General features: G+C 47.5%; 13 protein-coding genes across 13 annotated transcripts; 5 read left to right on the top strand and 8 right to left on the bottom strand.

The window, feature by feature from the left end:
* Window positions 1-426: 426 nt before the first annotated feature.
* V1513DRAFT_450241 (uncharacterized protein) lies at window positions 427-1,004 on the bottom strand. The gene is made up of 3 exons (XM_066898794.1): window positions 894-1,004; window positions 708-837; window positions 427-643 (listed from the first exon to the last, which is right to left on the bottom strand). The coding sequence occupies exons 1-3, from the start codon at window positions 894-896 to the stop codon at window positions 576-578; spliced, it is 201 nt and encodes a 66-aa protein (XP_066751874.1). The 5' UTR covers window positions 897-1,004; the 3' UTR covers window positions 427-575.
* Window positions 1,005-2,475, bottom strand: V1513DRAFT_450240 (Fms-interacting protein-domain-containing protein). The gene is made up of 3 exons (XM_066898793.1): window positions 1,799-2,475; window positions 1,403-1,745; window positions 1,005-1,347 (listed from the first exon to the last, which is right to left on the bottom strand). The coding sequence occupies exons 1-3, from the start codon at window positions 2,332-2,334 to the stop codon at window positions 1,309-1,311; spliced, it is 918 nt and encodes a 305-aa protein (XP_066751873.1). The 5' UTR covers window positions 2,335-2,475; the 3' UTR covers window positions 1,005-1,308.
* V1513DRAFT_450238 (uncharacterized protein) lies at window positions 2,425-3,447 on the top strand. The gene is made up of 4 exons (XM_066898792.1): window positions 2,425-2,651; window positions 2,710-2,743; window positions 2,803-3,235; window positions 3,292-3,447. The coding sequence occupies exons 1-3, from the start codon at window positions 2,646-2,648 to the stop codon at window positions 3,192-3,194; spliced, it is 432 nt and encodes a 143-aa protein (XP_066751872.1). The 5' UTR covers window positions 2,425-2,645; the 3' UTR covers window positions 3,195-3,235; window positions 3,292-3,447.
* Window positions 3,448-3,645: 198 nt separating this feature from the next.
* Window positions 3,646-4,685, top strand: V1513DRAFT_460045 (uncharacterized protein; the record flags this gene model as incomplete). Its single annotated transcript, XM_066899805.1, has 2 exons — window positions 3,646-4,209; window positions 4,266-4,685. 2 exons carry the CDS (start codon window positions 3,646-3,648, stop codon window positions 4,683-4,685), a joined length of 984 nt encoding a protein of 327 aa, XP_066751871.1.
* Window positions 4,686-5,147: 462 nt separating this feature from the next.
* On the bottom strand, window positions 5,148-6,222 carry V1513DRAFT_450232 (Spt4/RpoE2 zinc finger-domain-containing protein). Its single transcript, XM_066898791.1, has 4 exons — window positions 6,063-6,222; window positions 5,848-5,935; window positions 5,753-5,796; window positions 5,148-5,700 (listed from the first exon to the last, which is right to left on the bottom strand). Exons 1-4 carry the CDS (start codon window positions 6,117-6,119, stop codon window positions 5,557-5,559), a joined length of 333 nt encoding a protein of 110 aa, XP_066751870.1. The 5' UTR covers window positions 6,120-6,222; the 3' UTR covers window positions 5,148-5,556.
* A 137-nt stretch (window positions 6,223-6,359) lies between these two features.
* V1513DRAFT_450230 (carbon-nitrogen hydrolase) lies at window positions 6,360-7,493 on the top strand. The gene has a single exon (XM_066898790.1). The coding sequence runs from the start codon at window positions 6,398-6,400 to the stop codon at window positions 7,403-7,405; it is 1,008 nt and encodes a 335-aa protein (XP_066751869.1). The 5' UTR covers window positions 6,360-6,397; the 3' UTR covers window positions 7,406-7,493.
* Window positions 7,279-8,711, bottom strand: V1513DRAFT_403809 (uncharacterized protein). The gene is made up of 2 exons (XM_066895566.1): window positions 8,601-8,711; window positions 7,279-8,414 (listed from the first exon to the last, which is right to left on the bottom strand). The coding sequence occupies exon 2, from the start codon at window positions 8,402-8,404 to the stop codon at window positions 7,628-7,630; it is 777 nt and encodes a 258-aa protein (XP_066751868.1). The 5' UTR covers window positions 8,405-8,414; window positions 8,601-8,711; the 3' UTR covers window positions 7,279-7,627.
* Window positions 8,712-9,865: 1,154 nt separating this feature from the next.
* Window positions 9,866-11,654, bottom strand: V1513DRAFT_450226 (glycoside hydrolase superfamily). Its single transcript, XM_066898789.1, has one exon. The coding sequence runs from the start codon at window positions 11,357-11,359 to the stop codon at window positions 10,055-10,057; it is 1,305 nt and encodes a 434-aa protein (XP_066751867.1). The 5' UTR covers window positions 11,360-11,654; the 3' UTR covers window positions 9,866-10,054.
* Window positions 11,655-13,492: 1,838 nt separating this feature from the next.
* V1513DRAFT_460040 (ribonuclease H-like domain-containing protein) lies at window positions 13,493-14,256 on the top strand (the record flags this gene model as incomplete). The annotated part of the gene is made up of 4 exons (XM_066899804.1): window positions 13,493-13,540; window positions 13,600-13,683; window positions 13,742-13,993; window positions 14,053-14,256. The coding sequence occupies 4 exons, from the start codon at window positions 13,493-13,495 to the stop codon at window positions 14,254-14,256; spliced, it is 588 nt and encodes a 195-aa protein (XP_066751866.1).
* V1513DRAFT_450217 (ribonuclease H2, subunit B) lies at window positions 14,161-15,377 on the bottom strand. The gene has a single exon (XM_066898788.1). It carries the CDS (start codon window positions 15,273-15,275, stop codon window positions 14,301-14,303), a length of 975 nt encoding a protein of 324 aa, XP_066751865.1. The 5' UTR covers window positions 15,276-15,377; the 3' UTR covers window positions 14,161-14,300.
* On the top strand, window positions 15,324-17,994 carry V1513DRAFT_450216 (uncharacterized protein). Its single transcript, XM_066898787.1, has 3 exons — window positions 15,324-15,607; window positions 15,673-17,662; window positions 17,715-17,994. Exons 1-3 carry the CDS (start codon window positions 15,493-15,495, stop codon window positions 17,923-17,925), a joined length of 2,316 nt encoding a protein of 771 aa, XP_066751864.1. The 5' UTR covers window positions 15,324-15,492; the 3' UTR covers window positions 17,926-17,994.
* On the bottom strand, window positions 17,930-18,918 carry V1513DRAFT_450213 (DnaJ domain-containing protein). Its single transcript, XM_066898786.1, has 2 exons — window positions 18,667-18,918; window positions 17,930-18,550 (listed from the first exon to the last, which is right to left on the bottom strand). Exons 1-2 carry the CDS (start codon window positions 18,744-18,746, stop codon window positions 17,998-18,000), a joined length of 633 nt encoding a protein of 210 aa, XP_066751863.1. The 5' UTR covers window positions 18,747-18,918; the 3' UTR covers window positions 17,930-17,997.
* Window positions 18,919-19,036: 118 nt separating this feature from the next.
* V1513DRAFT_450211 (uncharacterized protein) lies at window positions 19,037-21,157 on the bottom strand. Its single transcript, XM_066898785.1, has 3 exons — window positions 20,826-21,157; window positions 20,567-20,655; window positions 19,037-20,501 (listed from the first exon to the last, which is right to left on the bottom strand). The coding sequence occupies exons 1-3, from the start codon at window positions 20,998-21,000 to the stop codon at window positions 19,350-19,352; spliced, it is 1,416 nt and encodes a 471-aa protein (XP_066751862.1). The 5' UTR covers window positions 21,001-21,157; the 3' UTR covers window positions 19,037-19,349.
* Window positions 21,158-21,516: the final 359 nt, after the last annotated feature.

Here is a 21,516-nt window from a genome sequence, read left to right as displayed (position 1 = left end):
ATGGCAGTGATTGCAGGGCTAATGGCCGGCGTATTAATCGTCGTATTATCATCATCCTTGGGCCTTTTTGTATATATATTGCAACTGCAATTTGCTAGAGTAATTAAGCAATGAGAGATGGGTTGAACTGTCTCGACAGCACGATATTTGTGCACCGACCTTCTTCAGTTGCAACGGTCACTGACGAATAAGTCTGAGTGATGACTCTAGCACCGATTCGTCTTTGAGTCTGAATTGTCGTGACTAGTTCCAATGTACCTTGCGGAAAAGAAAAGTTTTCGGCAGGTATAATAACTGGATTGCGCTGGTTAGAAGTCGAGGAGAACAACTTTGTGGAATCTGAGTGCGAGTTAGAGGAATGCTGTCACTCTTCAAGTAGCCACATCTCAGGCAACTTCTCAGCTGCTACGAAGCAATTGTAAAAACCAGTTTATTCATTGAACTCCTAAGTCTCATACCATTTTACTACACACTTAACACTCTATATATACAAAAGGACACAACAGCGCAGCCAATATCATTACCCCATTTTGCTTTAAGCCAAAATGACTTATCCAAACTCCTAAATCCATTCCTTAGCGTCCCAATATCAAGTTCAAAATCTCCAATAGTAAGCCACCGGCGATCATGAATGCAAATACGTCTGAGATGATAATGTTAGCTGATGGGTACAATCCCTCATATCAGTGGCAAGTAGTTGAACTTACAAATCCAGCCCTTGGATATTGGCGGTTTTTCGGCATTCTTCTTGCCTGTGAGAGATTCCGGCTTTCCATGCTTCTTCTCTTCTCGCTTGGCGTATTTCTGGTTAGCTAGTCGCTGCGTAGGAGTTTGAGCCTTGATTCCCGTTAGTGTCACGCATAGAACGCCATTGAGCCCGAACACAAAGGTACCATTATGACTAGTGTCTAAGTCGTCAAGAGTCCAGATTTATTGGAATTATGGCCAAACAAGTCGTACACTTGGAGTTGTAGTGTGGCGAATACCATTAATTGCGAAGTTTGGATCAGAGGGTTGATGCCATGCTGTTGCGCGGCTGGGTAGGGCTGTAGTGGCCACCTACGCCTGAACCATCAAGGGTCTCGCTGGAGCCTCACAAATTTACTCACAGAGATGCAGCGTAAACCAACTAGCGTGCTTTTTGTGCCTATTAACCTGATATATTACATATAATACCAATTCGGATCATAATCATTGTGTAAAACCGAAGCAATTAGGTTAATATGACCAACTGCTAGAAATACAACGTCATAACTATGGTACCATGGGGAAATGCGATGACTTTTGAAGCAGTAAGATACCAGTTGTTCAGTATTTCTGGAAAACGGTCTGAATTGGCGTCGCACTCTGAATGACATATGCATGTTAGCATCTGTCCACGCAATGAACCTGATCGACTTACCTCGATGAATCGTTGCAGCTGGGCATCCAAACTTTCTAAATCTTCCTTGCGTTTCTTATTCTCAGCTACCAGGCTAGATCGAATCTGAGACAGCTCCTTCCTATTCTCTTCCATCTTCAGCCGCCTCGTCCTTTCGTCGTCAAGGCGAGCCATCATGAGCTTGTGCTGATTAAGTCTTCCGTCATTTCTGTCTTCCGCCATGGCAGTATCTTCGTCCGCAGCCGCCGGCTCTTTGGGACTGCCACCACCATTTGGCTTCGAAGAGCCATCATGTGGCTTAAACTCCGGATTGTCCTCATAAAATTGTTCAAGGGGGACGAAGTCGATTAGGGTATGAGCTGATCTTTAAAATCTGTAAACCATGATCTAAATCTTGACAAATCAAATATCACTTACGGGAAATCATTGCAAAGTTCAATTTCTTTCCGCAAATATCGTTGTCGATAGTGCATATTCTGAAGTTCAAGCTCGAGCCTATCAACCTCAATTCTCTTCTGGGCTATATATTCCTTAGTGTCTTTGCTAGAGACCTGATACAACCGATTCAGTTTCCGCAAGTGAAATGAATGCGCTAGTATTGCCTTAGAAACGCCTGCAAACTCCGATTCTGCGGTCACAACCGCGGGATCTTTGGAAATTACGACGACAGGTTCCCCGTCGACATCCATGTGATCTGCTGCGTTCCCATCCTGTACTTCCAGCTCGGCTTCTATCAACTCTCCTTCATCTTTTACGATATCGCTTTGATGGATCTTTGAAGCTGATTCGGACTCTGCCTCAGGTCCTGGCGAGGGCATTGATGCTGCAGCTGCAGCTGAAGCTTCGCTAAGTTGCAGCAAGAGCTCAAATGCGCGATCTGTGAGGTCTCGCATGGTCTGAATTAACGACAGAGCATCAGGCAGAGTATCACTCTGTAGGTCTATATCCACCATTCTGGATATGTTGCGCTGTCTTTGCTGTAGAGAAAATAGATGTTGTATTGAAGGCCGCCTTTGATGCTTGATGTGTCAGGGGAATAAGAGTCGAGAACAAACTTCGTGTAAGAAAAGCTCGCCGCACGAAAGCGAGTTTAAGCAAGGAATTTATCATTCAACGATCGCGAGTTCGAGACGTTCAACAATTATCACTTACTTGTCCACGTATATATATATCCAAGTGGGGCAACAGCTGAGCACTGCTGATATCATATATATTAGCGATAGACCTGGTTTTCGTTCATACTTTCAGATCAGATTCGGAAGTCATGACTGTACGTGAACATCGCCAACCACTCGTGGCGAGATGCAAAGCGCTGATTACTCACATAGGATATCAGCAAAATCATTGAGTTAATAAGCAGAGGTATGCCTATTATTGCTTATTCCTCCAGTAGCGTCGGAACTGACTCAATGAATTGGCAGGAACGGAGAACTTCATAGCCGTCTACTATCGCGCTCTAGACGGACACCGAGAAAACATACCTCTCCTATTCGAACCGAACGCTCCAATAGTATATAATGGTAATCCACTAATGGGAGGCGCGGCCTATGCTGAATTATACTCAAGAATGCCACCGACTGTGCACGATGTGACAGGTTACGATTGCCATCCACTGGCCGTGGCCGGAGCTAATGGGCAACTATCAATCGCCCTCACGACATCAGGAAAAGTTAGAATCGGAAGTGATAGGGGAAAGGGACTGTGCGGATTTTCAGAAACGTTTATTCTACGGCCCCAACCTGACGGCAAATTTCGAGTCGGATCCTGCGGTTATCGATTAGTTTATAGAGCAGAGGACGACCTTGAACCTTAAGAAAAGAAAATTAGCAGTAGTATGATATGGACGAGACTTTTGTAAGTGTAGAACGTCATGTCTATTGATATATATATACTAACGCAGCCTTGGATAGTTTGTAATATATTTAAGGAAGGGCTATGGGCTGATTTAGAGATTTGTAAAATATTATTAGGCTACGACATAAAAGTCATCCTTATTTTTCGCATAAATGCATTTTGAACCTGAAAAATTGTACGTCTTAGGCGTTATAAAGAAACGGAAGTTAAACGATTCACGGTTATTTAAGTCTAGACATAGGTGGTCGCGACTTGCTCCAAAATAAGGGTAGTATCGGCAAATGCCATAATTGCTTTTAAAATGGGGATGTAGATGCAAGTGTGTATTCTCGGACCGTTCAATTGCGGGAAGATTTTATATGACCGAAATATACTACTCCAACGCAACGGCGATACCTAGAAGCGCCATAATGTCGGCTCCAGAACTAGTAGCGACAATTCCGACAGCGTCCGAGACACTGGAGGAGATTCTTGCGCGTCATCGCAAAGAATCTAGAGATTTAGTAGCTACTGTCACGAGCCTTAAAAAATCGGCAACAAAAGGCGAAAAGCGAAAGAAGAAGGAAGTACATGCCAAATGTGAACAAATGGAGCGAGACCTTAAGGCTCGCCACGAATCTGAGTTGGCAGCAGCAAATGACACTGGAAGCCATGATATTCCCAATGCAACAGATGGACCCGTTACTGAGGAGGAAGTTGAAGATGAAATATCGGCCGATAAGCTGTTAGAACAACTGGCACTCGATGTGAGCATACCGGCTGATCCTGAGCCAGCTCCACGGGAACAGCAACAACCACAAAAGAAAGGGCCTAAGAAGAATCGACAGAAAGATAGATTTGCAAGGAAGAAGGCTGCCATAGATCAAATGACCGCTGAGGCTGCACTCGAGGCGGCGAAAACACCTGATCTGCGCAAGATAGAGCTTGAAAATATAAAGGCTTTAACAGACAAACTTGGATTAATCGAGTACGATGTATGTTTAAATAATTTAGTATTGAAAATTTGTGGTCCGAGCTAACGCAGGAGTAGATTATTCCGGATGGCCATTGTCTATTCGCTGCACTGTCAGATCAGCTTCGTCTACGCCATAATATCACGACTTCTGTCACAGAACTTCGACGCAAGGCTGCTACGCATATACGCGGTGATCCTGATACGTTTGGGCCATTTCTCTTCGACGAGGCAACTCTTGCCCTGCGAGACCTTAACGCTTATTGTGCCGAGTTGGAGAACACGGCTATATGGGGAGGCGATATGGAAATACTCGCAGTTTCGAAGGAATATGACTGTCCTGTGTCCGTGGTTATGAGTGGAAGAGCGAGACTGCAAATGAACGAAGCTGGCAAACGACCAGAGCTATGGCTCGCCTATTACAAGCACAGTTATGGTTTAGGGGAGCATTATAACTCTCTGCGGGACAAAGCTGATATGGTGGAGAAGAACGAATAATCTCATTGTCATACAGTGATGGGATCGTCATTAATATATGATATTGATAACCGACTATGGGATGGACAATAAGCCTATCATAATGCTCTCTGCAAGATATTGAAATTGTGATTCAATGGTTATTACGAATCAATAAAAGATTCCGAGGCTTTCCAATGGCTTGATTGGAGCATCGGGTTAGGGCACCACGGGAATGAAGAGGACTCCAGGGGTCCAAGAAATGTCCAAGCTCTTCACACGGTACTGATTTTTGCGATAAGCGTAGTGTAGTGGAAGATATTTTAAGAACTATGTCGTATAAATTGGCAGAACTGCAATTAGAGTTGATTTGGAGTTTGTACTGCGATGGATTAATCGAATCGAACCACAGGCAGCGCCACCTGCTAGCCTTGTGCCGTTGTGAATAATACAAATAACGATTCACTCTATTCGTTGTAGGGCAGTATGATTCGTGAAGAGACATAGCGGCATCTGATCCTCGGCTCAAATCGTCTATTTAATCATAAATCAACTCGAGTAGCTCGGTAGCAGTAGCATTATCCCAGCGCCAGGAAATGAGAAGCAAATACCCGCCAAAGTTCGGCAATCAATGAGAATGCATCATTTCATTGGTAAGCGCCAGTAGGAGGGCGTCATGTATTGTACACTAGAATATGCAGCTATCAATGACGTTCTCGTCCAATGCAATAAATCTTCTGCGAGAATGCAGAGATGTAATACTTTGTTGCGGGTGCTGCTCTGTTAATTCCAAACGCCAATCCAGTCGAGGTACATTGTGCCATTGGTGTAAGTATTATACATTATATCCCAAATCCATTCATCCTTGGCTCTAATATCCAATAAATCCGTCGCCACCTCTAGGCGAACTGCACTAATCCTGCACACTGCCATCCCTAGGTCGATATTTCACACCCTGCGCGTCCAACGACTGAACGATCTCCTCCGGTAACCGTCCATTAACTTTCACTGCATAAGTGCCAGGTTGAAATCCATCAATTCGTAACCATCGAGCAACCTATGCCAAGTTTTAGCATCACGGCCTGTTCTTCGGTTCATAATGGACGTACCCATGATTTCTCGGGCTCTGACATCGCGACAAGTCCTTCGAACGCTAAACACACAAGTCAATATACCAGTGATATGTTGGTTGGAGTATACCTACATGGACTTGTGCACGCATGCACGTTTTCTTCCGAATTTTGTAGATTTAGTAACGAATCGCAGTTAGGACATCCCTGCTCGCAGAACGCCTGTAAATAGTAATATATATGTCAGCTCAACCACGTCAATATATGACGTATCCAATCATTTTCAAGACACTTTGTAATACAGACTGACAAGATGGAAAGGCACATGAAAATTACGCAAATTACGCACGTTGAAAGTTCGAACGATGCCACAGACAAGACAAGCCCGCTCTGTTCTTGACGACATTTGTATATATTTAGTGGCCGCAAAGTTCCTGCAATAACTAAGTCAAATGCAGTCTTCTAATCGAGAATCAATGCACGGCTAGAAACTGTTCTAAATGTAACGATTAAATGAGGCGAGGGAAGGTGACCATCGCTCTTTGCCAAAACATATATAACGTGCGGCTCATATAGTACAGGTTAGGGTTCTGTACGGCTTAATTCTTACAAAGGACAGTGGAATCTAATCTCAAAAAGCACTTGATCTAAATCAAGTCTGCCGACCCAATCAGAGAATAATTGATGTCATTGAGAACGCGGAAGCTGACAATTGCCTGCCTTCAAATCAACGCGCACTGGGGCACTGACGTTTTATCCTCGATCCGACACGCCGACGCGTTGCTAGCGCCTCTTTTGCAAGCTCCGACAGCGCCTTGTAGCAGTACGAATCGAATTCGGAGTGGCAAGAAGCCTGACATTTTGGTTCTTCCAGAACTGGCATTTACGGGATACGGATTTCCGTCGCGAACAGCTATTTCGCCGTATCTTGAGCCAACGGGTCGTGGAGTATCGACGCAGTGGGCACAGCGAACGGCTCGGAGGATTGGATGTCATGTTATTGTTGGATATCCTGAGCGTCCGGACGGGAGCAACCTAGCGAAGGATGAAGGACCTATATATAACTCTGCAGTCGTGGTAGGACCATCGGGGACAGTACTCTACAATTATCGCAAGCATTTTCTGTACGAGGCGGATGAGAAATGGGGCGCATCGCCCGGCCAGGATGGATTCGGCAGCTTAAACATGAAGATTAAGAATTCAGCAGGGTTGGTCTCAGAAAATGAAAATGAAATGCGGATACGGGTGGTACTGGGACTATGCATGGACTTGAATCCAGAAAAATTTGAAGCGCCATTTACCAAGTTCGAGTTTGGCAATTTCGCGGTGACGAACAAGGCAGATGTCATTATAATGCCTATGGCGTGGCTCGCGTTTGGCCAAGCTGAGTCGAACAACGAGAAAGATGTGACTGATTTACAAGAGATTGAAGATGATGAACCAGACTGGAGAACGGTGCATTACTGGGCAAGGAGGCTTACGCCAGTGGTTACACAATACGCACAAGCTGAACAGCGGAAAACATCAAACACCATTTTTGTTGCCAGCAACCGATGTGGAATCGAGGACGGTAAGACAACTTACGCTGGCTCGTCTTGTGTACTGCAGTTTTGCCATGACGCGTCCGTCCAGTTGACAGCGACCCTTTCAAAGAAATCAGAAGGAGTATTAATAACTGATGTTAACATATAGTATTGGACGAGTGGCGGGATAGCCGTCTCGTATGATATTCGGATAGATTAGAAACAAATAGTAATATACAGGTCCATAAAATCCTACTGCTTATTTGTCAACTTTCCCACGCATCAATTAACTCCCATAGACCATACCATACCATATTCCACTATTCCAAGTATTGACAAAACGGACGAGAAATAAAGTACAAACTGAAGTTATTGATAAAAATACACGAAATCACTCGTCCTGCTTCTTCTTAATTCCCGCACTGGCGCAGGTCTTCTTCCAGGCATCAGCTTCTCGCCAAGCACGGTCGACTTCGGCCTTGAGCTTTTCATTTGAGGCAGACAGTTCTGCGATAGCCTGCTCCGTGAGTAACTTCTCCAACGTCCACTTTTCTATATTTGCGGCCTCGTTTTCCTTCAATTGCTGGATATACTGGACGGCGCGTTGTAGGATCGAGCCTTTATTTTTCTCACAACCGGGTACGATCTTTGCAAGTTCGGTGATGCCTTCGTTGATTGTCTCGCGCCGTCGTCGCTCTACTTCTTTGTGATTATCGCGACGCATACGATGCCATTCCTCGCTGCCGACCGGCGGCTTTTGCGCGCCCGACAAACCTTCCAGACCTTCCTGGGCTGAAGACGTGGCAGTGGAATGGGGAAGCGAGATCGGCAACTGATCAATATGATGGTGGGGCAGGTGAGGCTGCGGTTGTCCGCTCGAAGCACTGCCAACTGTTGCATTCGCGGACGAGCCCGAGGACTGGGATGTTGGCTGGACGCTCTGATTTATGAGATTGTGGTCGATTGCGGAGTCTGGCACCTGGATAGCGCGCTTTGGTGCGTGCTCGTCCGATATTCCTTTGACGATGTTGTCAATAATGCTATTTGCCCGCTTGCGCTTATTCGTCGGTGATGACAACGACGACGGCGGCTGGTCCTGTTGTTGCTGTTGTTGCGGCTGTTGCTGTTGCTGCTGAAGTTGAACTGGCTGTGCCATTGTCGACGACATATTATCGAGACTGTAATTACTTGTCAGCTTCTTGTGGCTCATAAACAGATTATCGAAAAATTGGATGGGCTCAAGTCATGTGCCAGGGGTTGTTGTCCGAACTGGACACAACCCTTAGCCACAACATGAAGAGGAATAGTTGCGATCTGTTGCGTCCGCCACCGCGCAATATTATAAAAAATATATAGATAGTTACCTTATAATCTCAAATCAAAGAAGATAAAGAAGTACTAGCCAAAAGTAGAGACGAACTTCTTGCCCGAAAAAATGGGAGCAGATTTGTTTTGTCGAACGCGCGATCACGGGGAGCGGGTGCTGGCGGGCGGTCAGGTGTTGCGTCTTGTTTTTGTGCTGTAACTTTTGTGAGGATGGCTTAAATGGCGAGCAGTTTGACGGTTATGTTTAGGGCAGTCAGGCTGGCCAGCGATTGGTTGGCGCGTAGGTCATGTGAGAGGCACGTGTTGCTGGCGATGGGGTATCAGGTGACTCAAGGTTAGGGCTGTCAACGGGGATTTTAGCAATAACTGAATAGTCCTGACATAAAATGCATACATTGTTGCCGTTTGTGCCATTAGCTGCTCTATAAAGCCAGTTTGATAATTGTCAAAACAGAACATCCCAGCATTTTGGTACAGTATCGTATTCAACAGACTTTAGCCTCGAGTGAAAGTAGCCTGCTTAGCTTGTAGAAATATCTTGGCCAGTTTTTTTCGTTTCACATTATATCGTCTGATAATATTGCAGAGGGCGGATGCTCTGGAATTCATGGTATGGAACTTGCACTATGTTGGAAGGCTCTATAAATGTCCAATAAGCACATGAACAGCAGACAACCAAATGGCCAATGCCGTTGCTTTGGTAAGATTACGGTCTGCGCAGTTTTCGAGGTAGCTTCCTATGCGGGATGTTTCTTGTAACTTTCATGGTGGCGATTGTGCGGCTCCAACGCGACCTTCCCATAAAATTGCATTCTCTAGGACCTGTCATTATTTGCTCTCGCTTCCATGCAGCTAGTCGCGCTACGGCCTACACTGGGAACTGGACAGTGCGTAGCCAAGTATATGGGATAAATACGGGGTAGTAAATCAACAGATTAAAACATAGATTCCATATCGTTTGTCTAACTAGACAAGAGCATTGAGAAGTTCCCCTGTCAAAATAAATCGGCGGTAGGCAAAAAGCAAACATCAGTCAAGTGTGCTTAACAATCGCCATGCCTTTTTTTGTCCTTTTCCATTGCCACTTTTCTAGTGAGTTTGCAAGATAAATTAAACATTACCACGATGCTTCCACGCGCCTACGCGTTCGCGTTGGGTTCCGAAACTCTAAAACGCGTATAAATTTGACACGCGTTCCAAGAACGGAAATATAATCAAACTTTGTCAAAAAGTGGGTTGTGGCGGTGGTGGTGGTGGTGCTAACTTTCATTTACAATAGTTGGAAAAGAAGACAGGAGGTAGATATGATATAATAATAATCTATATATTAACAAGACATCTAACGAATTGTTCTATAATATTTACACACAAAAAAAGTAAAAATCTATATCCAAAAAAATTCCAATCAAAAAGGTTCCCAAAAATAATCCACAAGAATCTTATTCATACACCGCCTCAATCTTTTTTAAACCAGGAAAATTCGTGAATCGCATTATATGCTTCCCAACAGGCCACGTTTGACACGGCGATGGTCATGATGATCATGATGATCGTCGCTCGTTTCGTTGTTCAACTGGAAGCCGCATTGTCCCGGGAACTGCCGGGCGTTAAGAGGTTGAGGGATCCAGCCCTGCTGAACTCCGTTGATGAAGTTCCATGCGCCAGGGCCGGTGTGTGACCAGAAGAAGTAACCGGTGGCATTACCTTCGAAAACGTCCATTTGTGCTTCGACAAATGATCTCACGACGTCGATAAGTTGTTGGCTCCACTTTGATGAATCGTCGCTGGTGCATTGACATCCATCTTGGGAGCACGACGTGCCGGCCGACGTGGTGCCATCCGAATACAAGCAAATTTCCTCAGCAGCAGACCATTCGCCAGCATAAGTGGGCAAGACGTTGTTGGATGACTGCAGAGAGTATTGGTAATCGCAGGCCTTTTGAACATGTCCGGGTCCATCGAGCGCCTTGACGTCAGGGGTGAAGACTTGGTAGATGTGCGAATCGAGTCCGAGCTGGCCGTACGAGGCGTTGACAGTGGAGGGCATGTCGGACCAGTCAGATAGGTTGACGAAGGAGTCATGCATGATGATTTGGATATCCTGATTATCGGTCAACGAGCTGCGGACAGCGGAGTAGGCGTCAATGTAGAACTGGCGAGTGACGTTGACGTCGTTGGGGGACCACGAGATTGGTTCATTGACGAGTTCGATGGCGATAACAACGTCGGAGTAGTTTGAGGCCGAGTACTTTTCGGCCAGGGATTGCAGAACCGTGATCGTTGAAGGGATGTTGTTAGAGTTGGTTTGCCATTCGACGGCGCCGGCATGTCCCGAATTGTCGAAACCGTTTTGGGAGCCAGGAATGCCGTGGAGATCGATCCAGACCTTGAGTCCAGCGTCCTCGGCCCAACCGAGAGCCTGGTCGAGGTAGTCCATAGCTCCCATGACGTATGGTTGGGACTGGTCCTCTACGACAGACCAGTAGCCGATAGGAATGCGTAGAGCGTTGATACCGTATGATGCGAGCTCTTTGACAGTGTCTTGAGTGAACCAAGTGGACCAGTGCTGCTGGAGAGCAGAAAGTGCAGCATCCTGGCCGAGCGAATTACAAAAGCTGTATTCATCTGACGCGTCAGGAGCGGCATTCCAGACGTCACCACCGAGCCACTGTTCGAGGATGAGCCAACCGCCGACATTAACACCACGGATCGTGTGGTCATCGTGATGGTCATTGCCAGCAACGACTTGCCGTAGCAGGAGGATGAGAGTAGCGGAGATGATGGTGAGGAACTTCATTGCTGTTGTCTAATGAGTGGATTGATGAGAACGCCGAACAAAACAGAGGGAGACGTAGGGGGATATAAATATATGGGTGGTGCCGGAGAAAGATTCATTATGGCGGGCCGGTCCTTCGGATACTGGGCGTTTGAGAAGGTATTTTGTGCCACGCACGCACATGAGCGATTAAGTTGACCTAAGGGGCGGCTGCTACGGCAGGGGTTAATGACCACGAGGGAGCAAGGAAGTTCGTGCCTGCAAGTAGGCCCTGGGAATGCTAATTGTCGGGGAAGTAAGTGCCTGGAAACGTGTGTGGTAGTAGTTTTTTTTCCCTTCTCCCCAGCCACGCTAGCATCCTATATGGTCGCGTGGCTGAACAGCGTGGCTGGGGCAATGTCCGTTGTTGGTACTTTTGGTCCTGCAGGGGCTGAATAGCGTGGCTGCAAGTTACAAGGGGCGCAGGGGTTTTCCGTGGCTGGTGACAAGATCACCAAATGAAACGGCATAGAAAGACTAGACAGTTAAAAGAATGTTGAAATTCCCACAATTTACTAAAACAACACTCTTCATTCGAGGTATACTGGAGACGTTCATTTAGAGTATTATTATTATTTGACAGTTAATAGTGGCGATCAGATCACGTACACCCACGACGCACTGTTGTATTTTTTTGGTTTTGTCCGGGTTGAAGTGGTCCCTTCTTATCCGTGCGGCTCGCCGGAAATGAGCAAAAAACCACGAGGTCGCCAACTCAACTCGACAAATTACCCCAAAAAAAGTTTCTCTTACACACACCACAACGGCTAGTTTTTGGCGTTTCAAATTACTCGGTTCTTGATACGAAAATGGAGCAATGAAAAAAAAAAGAACCTCATAAGTTTTCCTAATTTGGCAAGTCCAATCAAGTCCGGGTGCGCCTATTTGGCTTAAGATCTAGCTGTGACTGTTTCTTATGTCTTGTATAATCGATTTTATACAATGCAATAAGGTCAACAGTCGTCTGTCGCGTTCCTGCGTTAGTCCTGCCTTAGTAACGGGTACCTTGCAGCGTATCGTCGCCCACGCCTCAGAATCCACAGGCAATGCAAGGAGGTCTTTTGCCAATACTCGTTGTCAGATAAGATGTGCATATTATGGAACATCAGCTGGATAACCCCTTCCAAGATCCCCTTCGTCGATGGGCTCAACAATACGTCTATTGCCAAAACCCGAGGACTCTGGCGTTTTGAATTCCCCTATTATTATTGGCAGCGGAGAAGTGTTGACACATTCAGGGGGTATCGTGCCCAGCCAGTCATTGATTCCTTCCATCCATCGATCCAACACGTAACGTCGTAACGAACCTCAACTACCCTCAAAAGTGTACAAATAAAAGATAAATAAAATTAAAAAAAATAATTGCAGCACCTACGATTCCAGCGTGGTCTCCCACCGCAGTACTAAGTAGGCCCAAAGAAGTTTAACTGATGTTGATCGGACGGGGAACTGTGTTTTCTTCTTGGTATGGCCGCAACTGAATGTCAGTTGTTGCAAGTCAGTGACATACGGCAGTCGTTGCCGCCTGACAATTAATTTTAAATGTTATTTATATGCTGGCTATTCAATCAAGTTAATAAAACCAAAGTTTTCTTTGTCTATATCTCTTCATGTCTGTCATAGTTCGTACATATATCAAAATATACACTTTTGATCAAAATATGCTGGCCCCTTAATTTATGATAATTGTTTGTCTCATCTGTTTGTACATTGAATTTTGTACTAATTTGCTTTGAAAAACAACAGCCTGACTATAAAAATTCTATAAGCGGAAGACTGTTACCCTGATGTGCACTATTTAGGTATTACTTCAATCAGAAACTGAGCAAGCTCCCTCAGGCTGTGACAATATATTGCATTAGATTAGATCTTATCGCCAATCGCGTATACAATTCAGGTCTATCTATTATCTAACTTATGCCGCGTTGGTTGCCTCGCACAACGTACTTGCGAGCTGAATCACTTCTTCCAGCCTCGCGTCAATTCGCTCCTCGCAGCAGTGTATATTTGCTATTCCAACTTCACCCTACGAAGAAATACCCCGCCAGTGCATCCACGCGACAGTTTAGCTCTACTAATAATCTGTTCAATACCGCCATTCACGACATTATGGCAATGGATACCAGCGGAGCTCCTGGACCTATGGTGTGGATCGATTGCGAAGTATGTTGTTCTACGCCTTATCGCATCATGAGCGCAAATACTGATTTGGTACGAGATAGATGACTGGCCTTGACGTTTATAATGACAGAATTATCGAAATCGCATGCTTCGTCACTGACGGCGATCTGAACCTCGTCGAACCAGTACGCCTCTGGTTTTGTCGGTCACAATTTTGATCTACCGCTAACACGACAAGCGTAGAACGGATTCGAACAAGTCATTTCGTGTCCGGATAAGATACTCAATGGCATGGACGAATGGTGTGTCAATCACCACGGTCAATCCGGGTTAACCGCCAAAGTGCGTGCGTCTACAAGCTCGACAAGAGATGTTGAAATTAAACTATTAAAGTACTTGAAAGACGAATGCGGCGTTACTGACGAGCGCACCGGGATGCTCAGTGGCAACTCTGTACATATGGACAAGGAATTTCTAAGGCGGGAAATGCCCGAGGTCTGGCTTTGTTTGCTGCTGCTTATTTTTTTGGACCCCGCACGACCTAACTGCTCTAGTTGATTAATTTCCTACATTATCGTATTATCGACGTCTCGACTCTCAAAGAAATTGCCAGACGACGTAATCCGACTTTGAAAAAAGGTGCGCCGGCAAAGAAGTACAGTCACACTGCGAAGAGCGATATTCTTGAAAGCATTGGTGAACTAAAATACTACTACGACAACTGGCTATTCTCCGACAAGACTGACAGTGCAGCATGAGATAATCGTATTACAAATCCCACAACGATTCCAAGAACTCTCTTTTATTTCTTGTTGAAGAACATGCTTAATTTAGACATCCCAGTCGTATCCGCCTTTTTCAACTTCCTGACCCCATTGCTCACATGCCGTCCATTGTTTCCCGTCTTTTTATTCTTCAATGCCTCATCCTTGTCCTCATCCTCAAATTTGCGCTTCCCATTCCCTATTCCAGCAATCATCATCTGCTTCATCACCTCCTTCGCCCTAGCCTCCTTCAACCGGCTCACAAACTCATCCAATACCCTCTTCTCGCTCTCAAACCTGGCAACGAACGCCTTCGCAAGCGACGATGGCAGATACCCCGCCAATATCGTGATCGCGACCTGCCTTCTCGCGCGGACGTACATCTCGTCCGGGCTACTCTCGTCAAACCTCACCGGCGCGAGCTTGCAGGTGACGTGAGTCTTTGCTAACATTGCCGGCAATTTCTCCGTCATGCGTGTAATCCGCGACGACAGCAACCGGAATAACTTCTCATTCGATAGTCTGTAGCACCGGAGTCCAACCGCCGGCTCAACCGTGTCGGCGATTTTTTCGAGTTCAGATTCAAGAAGGGCCGAGATATGTCGGTACGCCGGCGTCTCAACGCGTAAACTATCGAAAATATCCTCCCATGTGCGGTATCGCGCCTGGTGTTGCAGTAACACGCGGAGAAGGAAAAAAAACGGCGCAACACGCGTCGCGATGTGCACCTTCGCCGACGATATTATGCACCCTGTATCCTGTTCTGTCGGTAAAGTCTCGGACGCCGGACTCAATGGCGTCGGAGCAGCATCACAATCTGATGATGAATCATTAGATATAAGAGTAGAATGGGGTGTGGGGTGATCGATGATCGTCAGCTCGTGAATGGCCAGCGGCGATCGCGTGATGAGATACCGCGTCCGTACCGCCGTTGATGGATGCGGAAGAGTAACTATGCTACGCACTGAGTTGTCACCACCATTTCCTGCTGGTATTATAAACAGTCGTGACATTGTGGTCTTCAGCAGCTGTTGAATTATGCAAACGATGTACAACAGTTGCGGTGACGGGCTACGTGCGGCTCCGCATCCGCTGTCGTCGCGTTGCCAGCGACGCGTCCCAAATATTCGAGACGCGTCGCAGTCCTTCGCGCCGCTTACGGACCCATTGCTCCTTCCGCAAGTGCGAACTGTCCGCCGTGTCCGTCCATCATCATTTCAATCCTGCAATATGGGGTCTCCTATAACAGCGTCTCCAAACACAGGAATCCCCTTCTCTCCACCGCGACCCCGGCCACAGACCGTGCCTGACTTTGGTGACTGGGAGTCCGACTCTGACGACGAAGGTATGTATTCCGCTGCATCCTGTTACTTTTATTCTTATATTACAATATAATAACGATAACTACAGAAATGCTCATGTTGAAATTAAAACAGTCCGAAGCCGAGCATGCAAGAATACAAGCCGAACAGGAAGCGTTAAAGGCCAAACTCGCACTCCGCGAACTCAAGCGGAGAAAATCTCTTCGCCAGCAGCAGCAGCAGCAGCACGAGCGACAAGGTCCGAGTCCCGCAAATACAGAGGCACGAAGAGTGTCCATGTCGGCACTGACTACGCCGACGAAGCAGTCGTCATCGGCGTTCATGCCGGACCTCATATCTTCAGATCAATCATCTCCAGACTGTGTCCCGCCGACCCCGACGGATGTTGTGGTCGGCCGTTCATCGCCACAATCCTCGCGGGCGCATAAACTTTTCTCGCCGGAACAGCAAAAAGTTCACAACGACGAAATCATAAAACGCCGACGCCTGGATTGCTCCCCCTCAATCAAGAACTCGCTTCTCCCAGCCGTCCTCCGTGCTCCGCCACCACCCGATACACATGCGCATGCGGCCAAGACTAAGTCTGCACCAAAACCGCAAGTGCTGGTCCCGAAATCGCCCTCTCCTATTAAACCAAAAAGGCACGACGTTGTTCCGTTGCGTCAGATGTTAGGCGTTGACAAAGGGCTTTCCGCACATGACATTTCTCTGACTCGGCACAAGAAACCGAAATTGTCAGACACGGTGCCGAAGAGTAGCGTCGTCGTCGGGCATACAGAGTTAGGGCGGAGTGGCATGCATGTGGCGCCGACGATGGGGTTGAAATCGACGCAGATGGCGCAGGTTGAACGGACTCGTCAGGACGCGATTGAGAAACGACGCGGGACGGCGTATGCGCGGATTGCGAAACCGGTTGATACCGCAGTTCACACCGGCATGCCATTTGGAGAGCGCTTGATGGCTGCGCGGCGGAGGAACCTGAACAAAGGCGATAATGCAGCGGAGAAGTTGACGGCACTGTTGCAGAACGAGGATGCGGGGGCACGAAACGCCGAGAAGAATGGTCGACCTGTGGAGGTCCGCAACCCAATGTGGAAACGAGCAACGTCAGTTGATTTATCTGATCCGACAGCTCGTGTCCTTGATGATAGCGACGACGACGACGACGACTTGGAAATAGAGCCGCCTACGCGTTCGTCGGATTTATCGTCTGTCACTACCAGCGCGGTAACAGCTACGCCGCCTACCATGCCACCAGGCACCACCACTTCTGAACCGTCTGTGAACACATTGGCGTCAAAGTTATCGGGCACACAAACCGACTTGGACGACTCCTACACCAAACTCGCGCTTTTGACCAGGTATATCTCTGTGCCAGACATGGCTGTGTCTATGCGCGACAAAATGATATTCACCGTGTCGAGCCTCTACGCTGCCGTCGCGCCGCCCGAATACAGCCCGCCTGCCTACCCTGATTGGGCAGTATTTGGCGTTGTTGCGAGGAAATCGTCGATAATGTACACCAAGCGGCAGGCTACGCTGAAGAAAAAGAAGGAAGAAGATGAATGTGTTGTGGAGGACGCGGGAAAGCATGCGAAGGATTGGAAGAAGATTATTGCGAGTGCGACTGTTGAGTCTGATGCCTACACCGCGCGCCGCTCCAAACGAAAGGAAGAACAGAAGAAGAAAACGGACGTGGACGAGGAGGAGAACATGCAGGCGCGACGGTACTTCATTCTCAAGCTCACAGATCTCAAACAAGATGTCGACGTCTTCATAATGGGTCCGCCGCTCGACAAGTTCTGGAAGTTGAGGCTTGGCGACATCATCGCTGTTGTAAACCCGGGGGTCTGGCCAGCCAAGTCCGGCGGGACTGGTTTCAATCTGAATATTACGGAGCGCGACGACGAAGTCATTGAGGTTGGCCGGGCGCGGGACTTTGGCATGTGCAAGGCGATGACGAGGAAGGAGACGCCTTGTCGGAATTGGGTTGACTTGCGGAAGACAGAGTATTGTGAGTTTCATGTAGAGTTGGCCGTGCGACGGACGTCTAACCGGAGGGCCGAAGTCAACAAAGGGTGAGTTTGCGTAATTGATCGATAAACTTTGAATGGGACTGACCAAGGGCAGGACTACTATGTTTTCACCAAAGAAGAATGGCCAGAGGATGATCATGACGCGGGGTGGTGGTGGTGCACGCGAAGGCTTATTACCGGACCCTCTCGCGCCTAAGCCCGATCGTGTGAACAGAAGTGGTGCGAAGATATACTGCCTCGAACGCTTCCAAGATGACGACATGAACTACGAGCCTTTAGGCCGCCCCAAGTTCCGTGGCCATTAACCTCTCATCATCCGCCAATGTAATGTATATATTTATTTATTAGAACCTACTTATTCTACAAAAAGTCAATAATCACGTCAATGGCACACTACTAAACACTTTCTGCGCCAACTGTGCCAGTACTCTCGCTCTGTCCTCTCTCGGCAATTCCTGAAATACCTCATACACACTCTTGCCCTTGTGATCCCGAATATTTCCCAATTTTGCGCCAACCGCCAAACCTGCTAGCGCGCCCGGCAAGTTCGCGATGGTGAACCCTATAACTCCGCCTGCCAGACCCGTCAGGATCGTATAGAATTTGCTACGGGCCCGCTCCTCGTGGCGGCGGTCGGCTTCCGTATCTGCATGTGCGAACGACGACGCGTCGAACTCGGAGTCACGGAACATTTCTTCAAAAGCGGCCTTGAATTCATTCTGATACGTGCTCTGCCGCTCGTCGTCGTTCGTGAAATACTCCTGGCCCGCACCGGCCTGCTGCGTCTCTCGTTGCCGATCATACTCCGCGCGACGGCCGGGGTCGCCGAGCACGAAATACGCGTCAGAGACTCTTTGGAAGTTTCTGGTCGCCGTGTCTGCGGCAGTGGAGGACGGTTGGAAGCGGTCTGGATGCGTTGCTAGTGCTGCCCTGCGCGACTGGTTAGCATCCACGAAATTCCATAAGAAGTCAACCCAAAAACTAAACAAGATAAGTGAAAAAATACTGCATAGTAAGACCGTGAAAATGAGCAAAATGTTGTGTACCGTTTATACGCATCTCGAATTTGCGCCTGCGAAGCATTCGGTTGGCAATTAAGGACTTTATAATGATCCGGCAATACCATTTTTTTGTCACTTGTAAAAATCCTTCCTTTCTACTTGCTCTTCTTCTCCTTCTTCTATTTGTTCCTAACCAATATCTTTCCTCCTCAGTAATAATTTGCAAACGACCAAGGAAGACTAATACAAGTTACAATAAATAACTGGACACACCGCCACTCGATCAATCTCCGCTCATACGTGTCAATTGACAGACGAGTATGACGTCAGTCAGCCCTGATGAAAACCTTCAAGGTGCGGCTCAGCAATGGGGTTAGGGTATATGGACTACGCGCGAGTTATCAGACGAATTTGCGAGATTGCTGCTAAGATGATCTATTTACTATATAACGCGGAGCAAAAACCACGATGATTGTCTAATGACGTACAAACGGGCCAATATGTAAAATTAAGCCCCCCAAAATAAATCCAACCTGATAATTACAGAATGTCTGCAACGAAATCCAACCTGATAGTTACAAAATGAATGTCACCAAAGAAAACTTGATAATTACAAAATGTCTTCATAAATAAGTACAATTAAGCACAGAAATTCTGTGGACGATGGTGGTCGCACTTGGCTGTTGCAGTGAGATTACGACAATGATTGACATGTCATGGATGGACGATTAGAACTTGGCCTTTTCATTCAACGCAGTCTGGAGACGGCTTGCGACTGCGTCGATATACTCCTCAGTAGTGACATAAGCGGACCGTTCCTTCTTGCCCTGCGCGAGCGCGAGGTCCTTTGTCATAATGCCATCAATGTCTACGGTGTCGATAGTAGCTCTCTCCAGAGCGCGTGCGAACTTAACGACATCAGGCGTTCCGTCGAGCTTGCCACGCTGCTCGAGACCGCGAGTCCACGCGAAGATAGACGCGATCGAGTTCGTCGAGGTCTCACGGCCCTTCTGGTGCTCGCGGTAATGACGAGTGACGGTTCCATGGGCGGCCTCAGACTCAAACGTCTTGCCATCCGGCGAAATCAAGACCGAGGTCATGAGTCCGAGCGATCCGAAGCCCTGAGCGACGATATCGGACTGCACGTCACCATCATAATTCTTCATGGCGATGATGAAGCCGCCCTTAGACTTGATCATCTGGGCGACCATGTCGTCGATCAGACGGTGCTCGTACCAGATACCCTTGTCCTCGAATTTGGTCTGGAACTCCTTGTCATAGATTTCCTGGAAAATGTCTTTGAAGCGACCGTCGTAGCGCTTGAGAATGGTGTTCTTGGTCGACATGTACAGCGGGTATCCCTTTTGGAGGGCGAGCGCGAACGAAGCGTATGCGAATCCGCGAATGGACTCGTCGGTGTTGTACATGGCAAGGCCGATACCAGGGCTCTTGAAGTCAAACACAGTGTTTCGGATAGGCTCGCTGCCGTCCGCGGGGGAGAAGACGAGCTCGAGTTTGCCGGCGGACGGGTAGACGACGTCTGTGGCCTTGTACTGGTCGCCATGGGCGTGGCGGCCGATGATGATGGGCTCAGTCCATCCGGGAATGAGACGTGGGATGGCGGGAATTACGATGGGTTCGCGGAAGACGGTACCGCCGAGAATGTTGCGGATGGTGCCGTTGGGCGAGAGCCACATTTTCTTGAGGCCGAACTCTTCAACGCGGGCCTCGTCAGGGGTAATGGTCGCGCACTTGACGCCAACCTGGTATTTGAGAATGGCCTCAGCGGCATCGACGGTGACCTGGTCGTCAGTCTTGTCTCGGTATTCGATTCCGAGATCGTAGTATTTGAGGTCGACATCGACGAATGGCAGGATGAGCTAAACCAGCCGCGTTAACAAAACTACTTTGTTTCACCTTTCGGCGGTCAAGGAAATATAAATACTTTGTCTTTGATCATTTGCCAGATGATTCTGGTCATCTCATCACCGTCGAGTTCGACAATTGGGTTCTTAACCTGAACCTTAGTGGATACTGAGTCGGAGTTAGTCACCGCATGAATAAAAAAACTTTTTTAATTTTTTTTTTTTTTTTTTTGCCAAATCACAATTGCTCCACAACAATACGCCAATTGCGCGAACAAAGACACGCTGTCGGAGTATTTTGGATTAACATAATAGTCGAACTCATGTAGATTGACTTACGTCCGACAACCATGATGTTGAATTGAGACAGACTAGCGGAAAGAGGGCTTGTGATAGTAGGGCGGACCGAACCAGACGACTGACTATGGACAATGCTGGCAGCAGAGATTGTGAAGTGGGGTCTTGCTGTAACGCGAGCAGCTCTGATAGAGCGCGCGAGGGCGAGCGAGGCCATTCTTATATCTGTGGCGAAAAATGGGGCGGGAAAGGGGCAGGATGTGTAGGGATCAGATAGTAGAACGGCGCAGCGTGGGGAAAAAAGTGCTCCCGGGTCGCCGTTGTGAGAAAGTGCCAGTCGGGCGGTGCCAACTATCGTAGGAAGTGAAATTGTCTCTCATCTATCGGGTTCCTTCACCTTCTTAACTAACCAACCCTACTGAAAGCTAATGGCCCTTGCCCTGGCAATGGGTATACCCCATATACGTATCTACTAATATAATAATTACATCTAAAACGGAGGATATATCCTTTATGGCATTTTTCGTTCGGACTACAACTTATGCTGGCCATCAAGATTGAATTGTGGCTAGGCTGTGCAATGCAAAGGCAAGCCAATGCTGAGAAAGTAACTAACTTTGCAGCCAAGGCTAGGATCACATCTTTAATGACACCAAAACTAAACGATTCTAAGTTGGGCAGAAGCCGGAACGCGATTGATCCGTGCGGAGTTGTCCTAAGGCTGATAACTGCC

This window comes from Lipomyces chichibuensis, assembly GCF_038497645.1.
Source record: "Lipomyces chichibuensis strain CBS 12929 unplaced genomic scaffold V1513scaffold_34, whole genome shotgun sequence".
Taxonomy (NCBI): domain Eukaryota; kingdom Fungi; phylum Ascomycota; class Lipomycetes; order Lipomycetales; family Lipomycetaceae; genus Lipomyces; species Lipomyces chichibuensis.
This window is presented reverse-complemented; position numbering and strand designations above follow the sequence as displayed.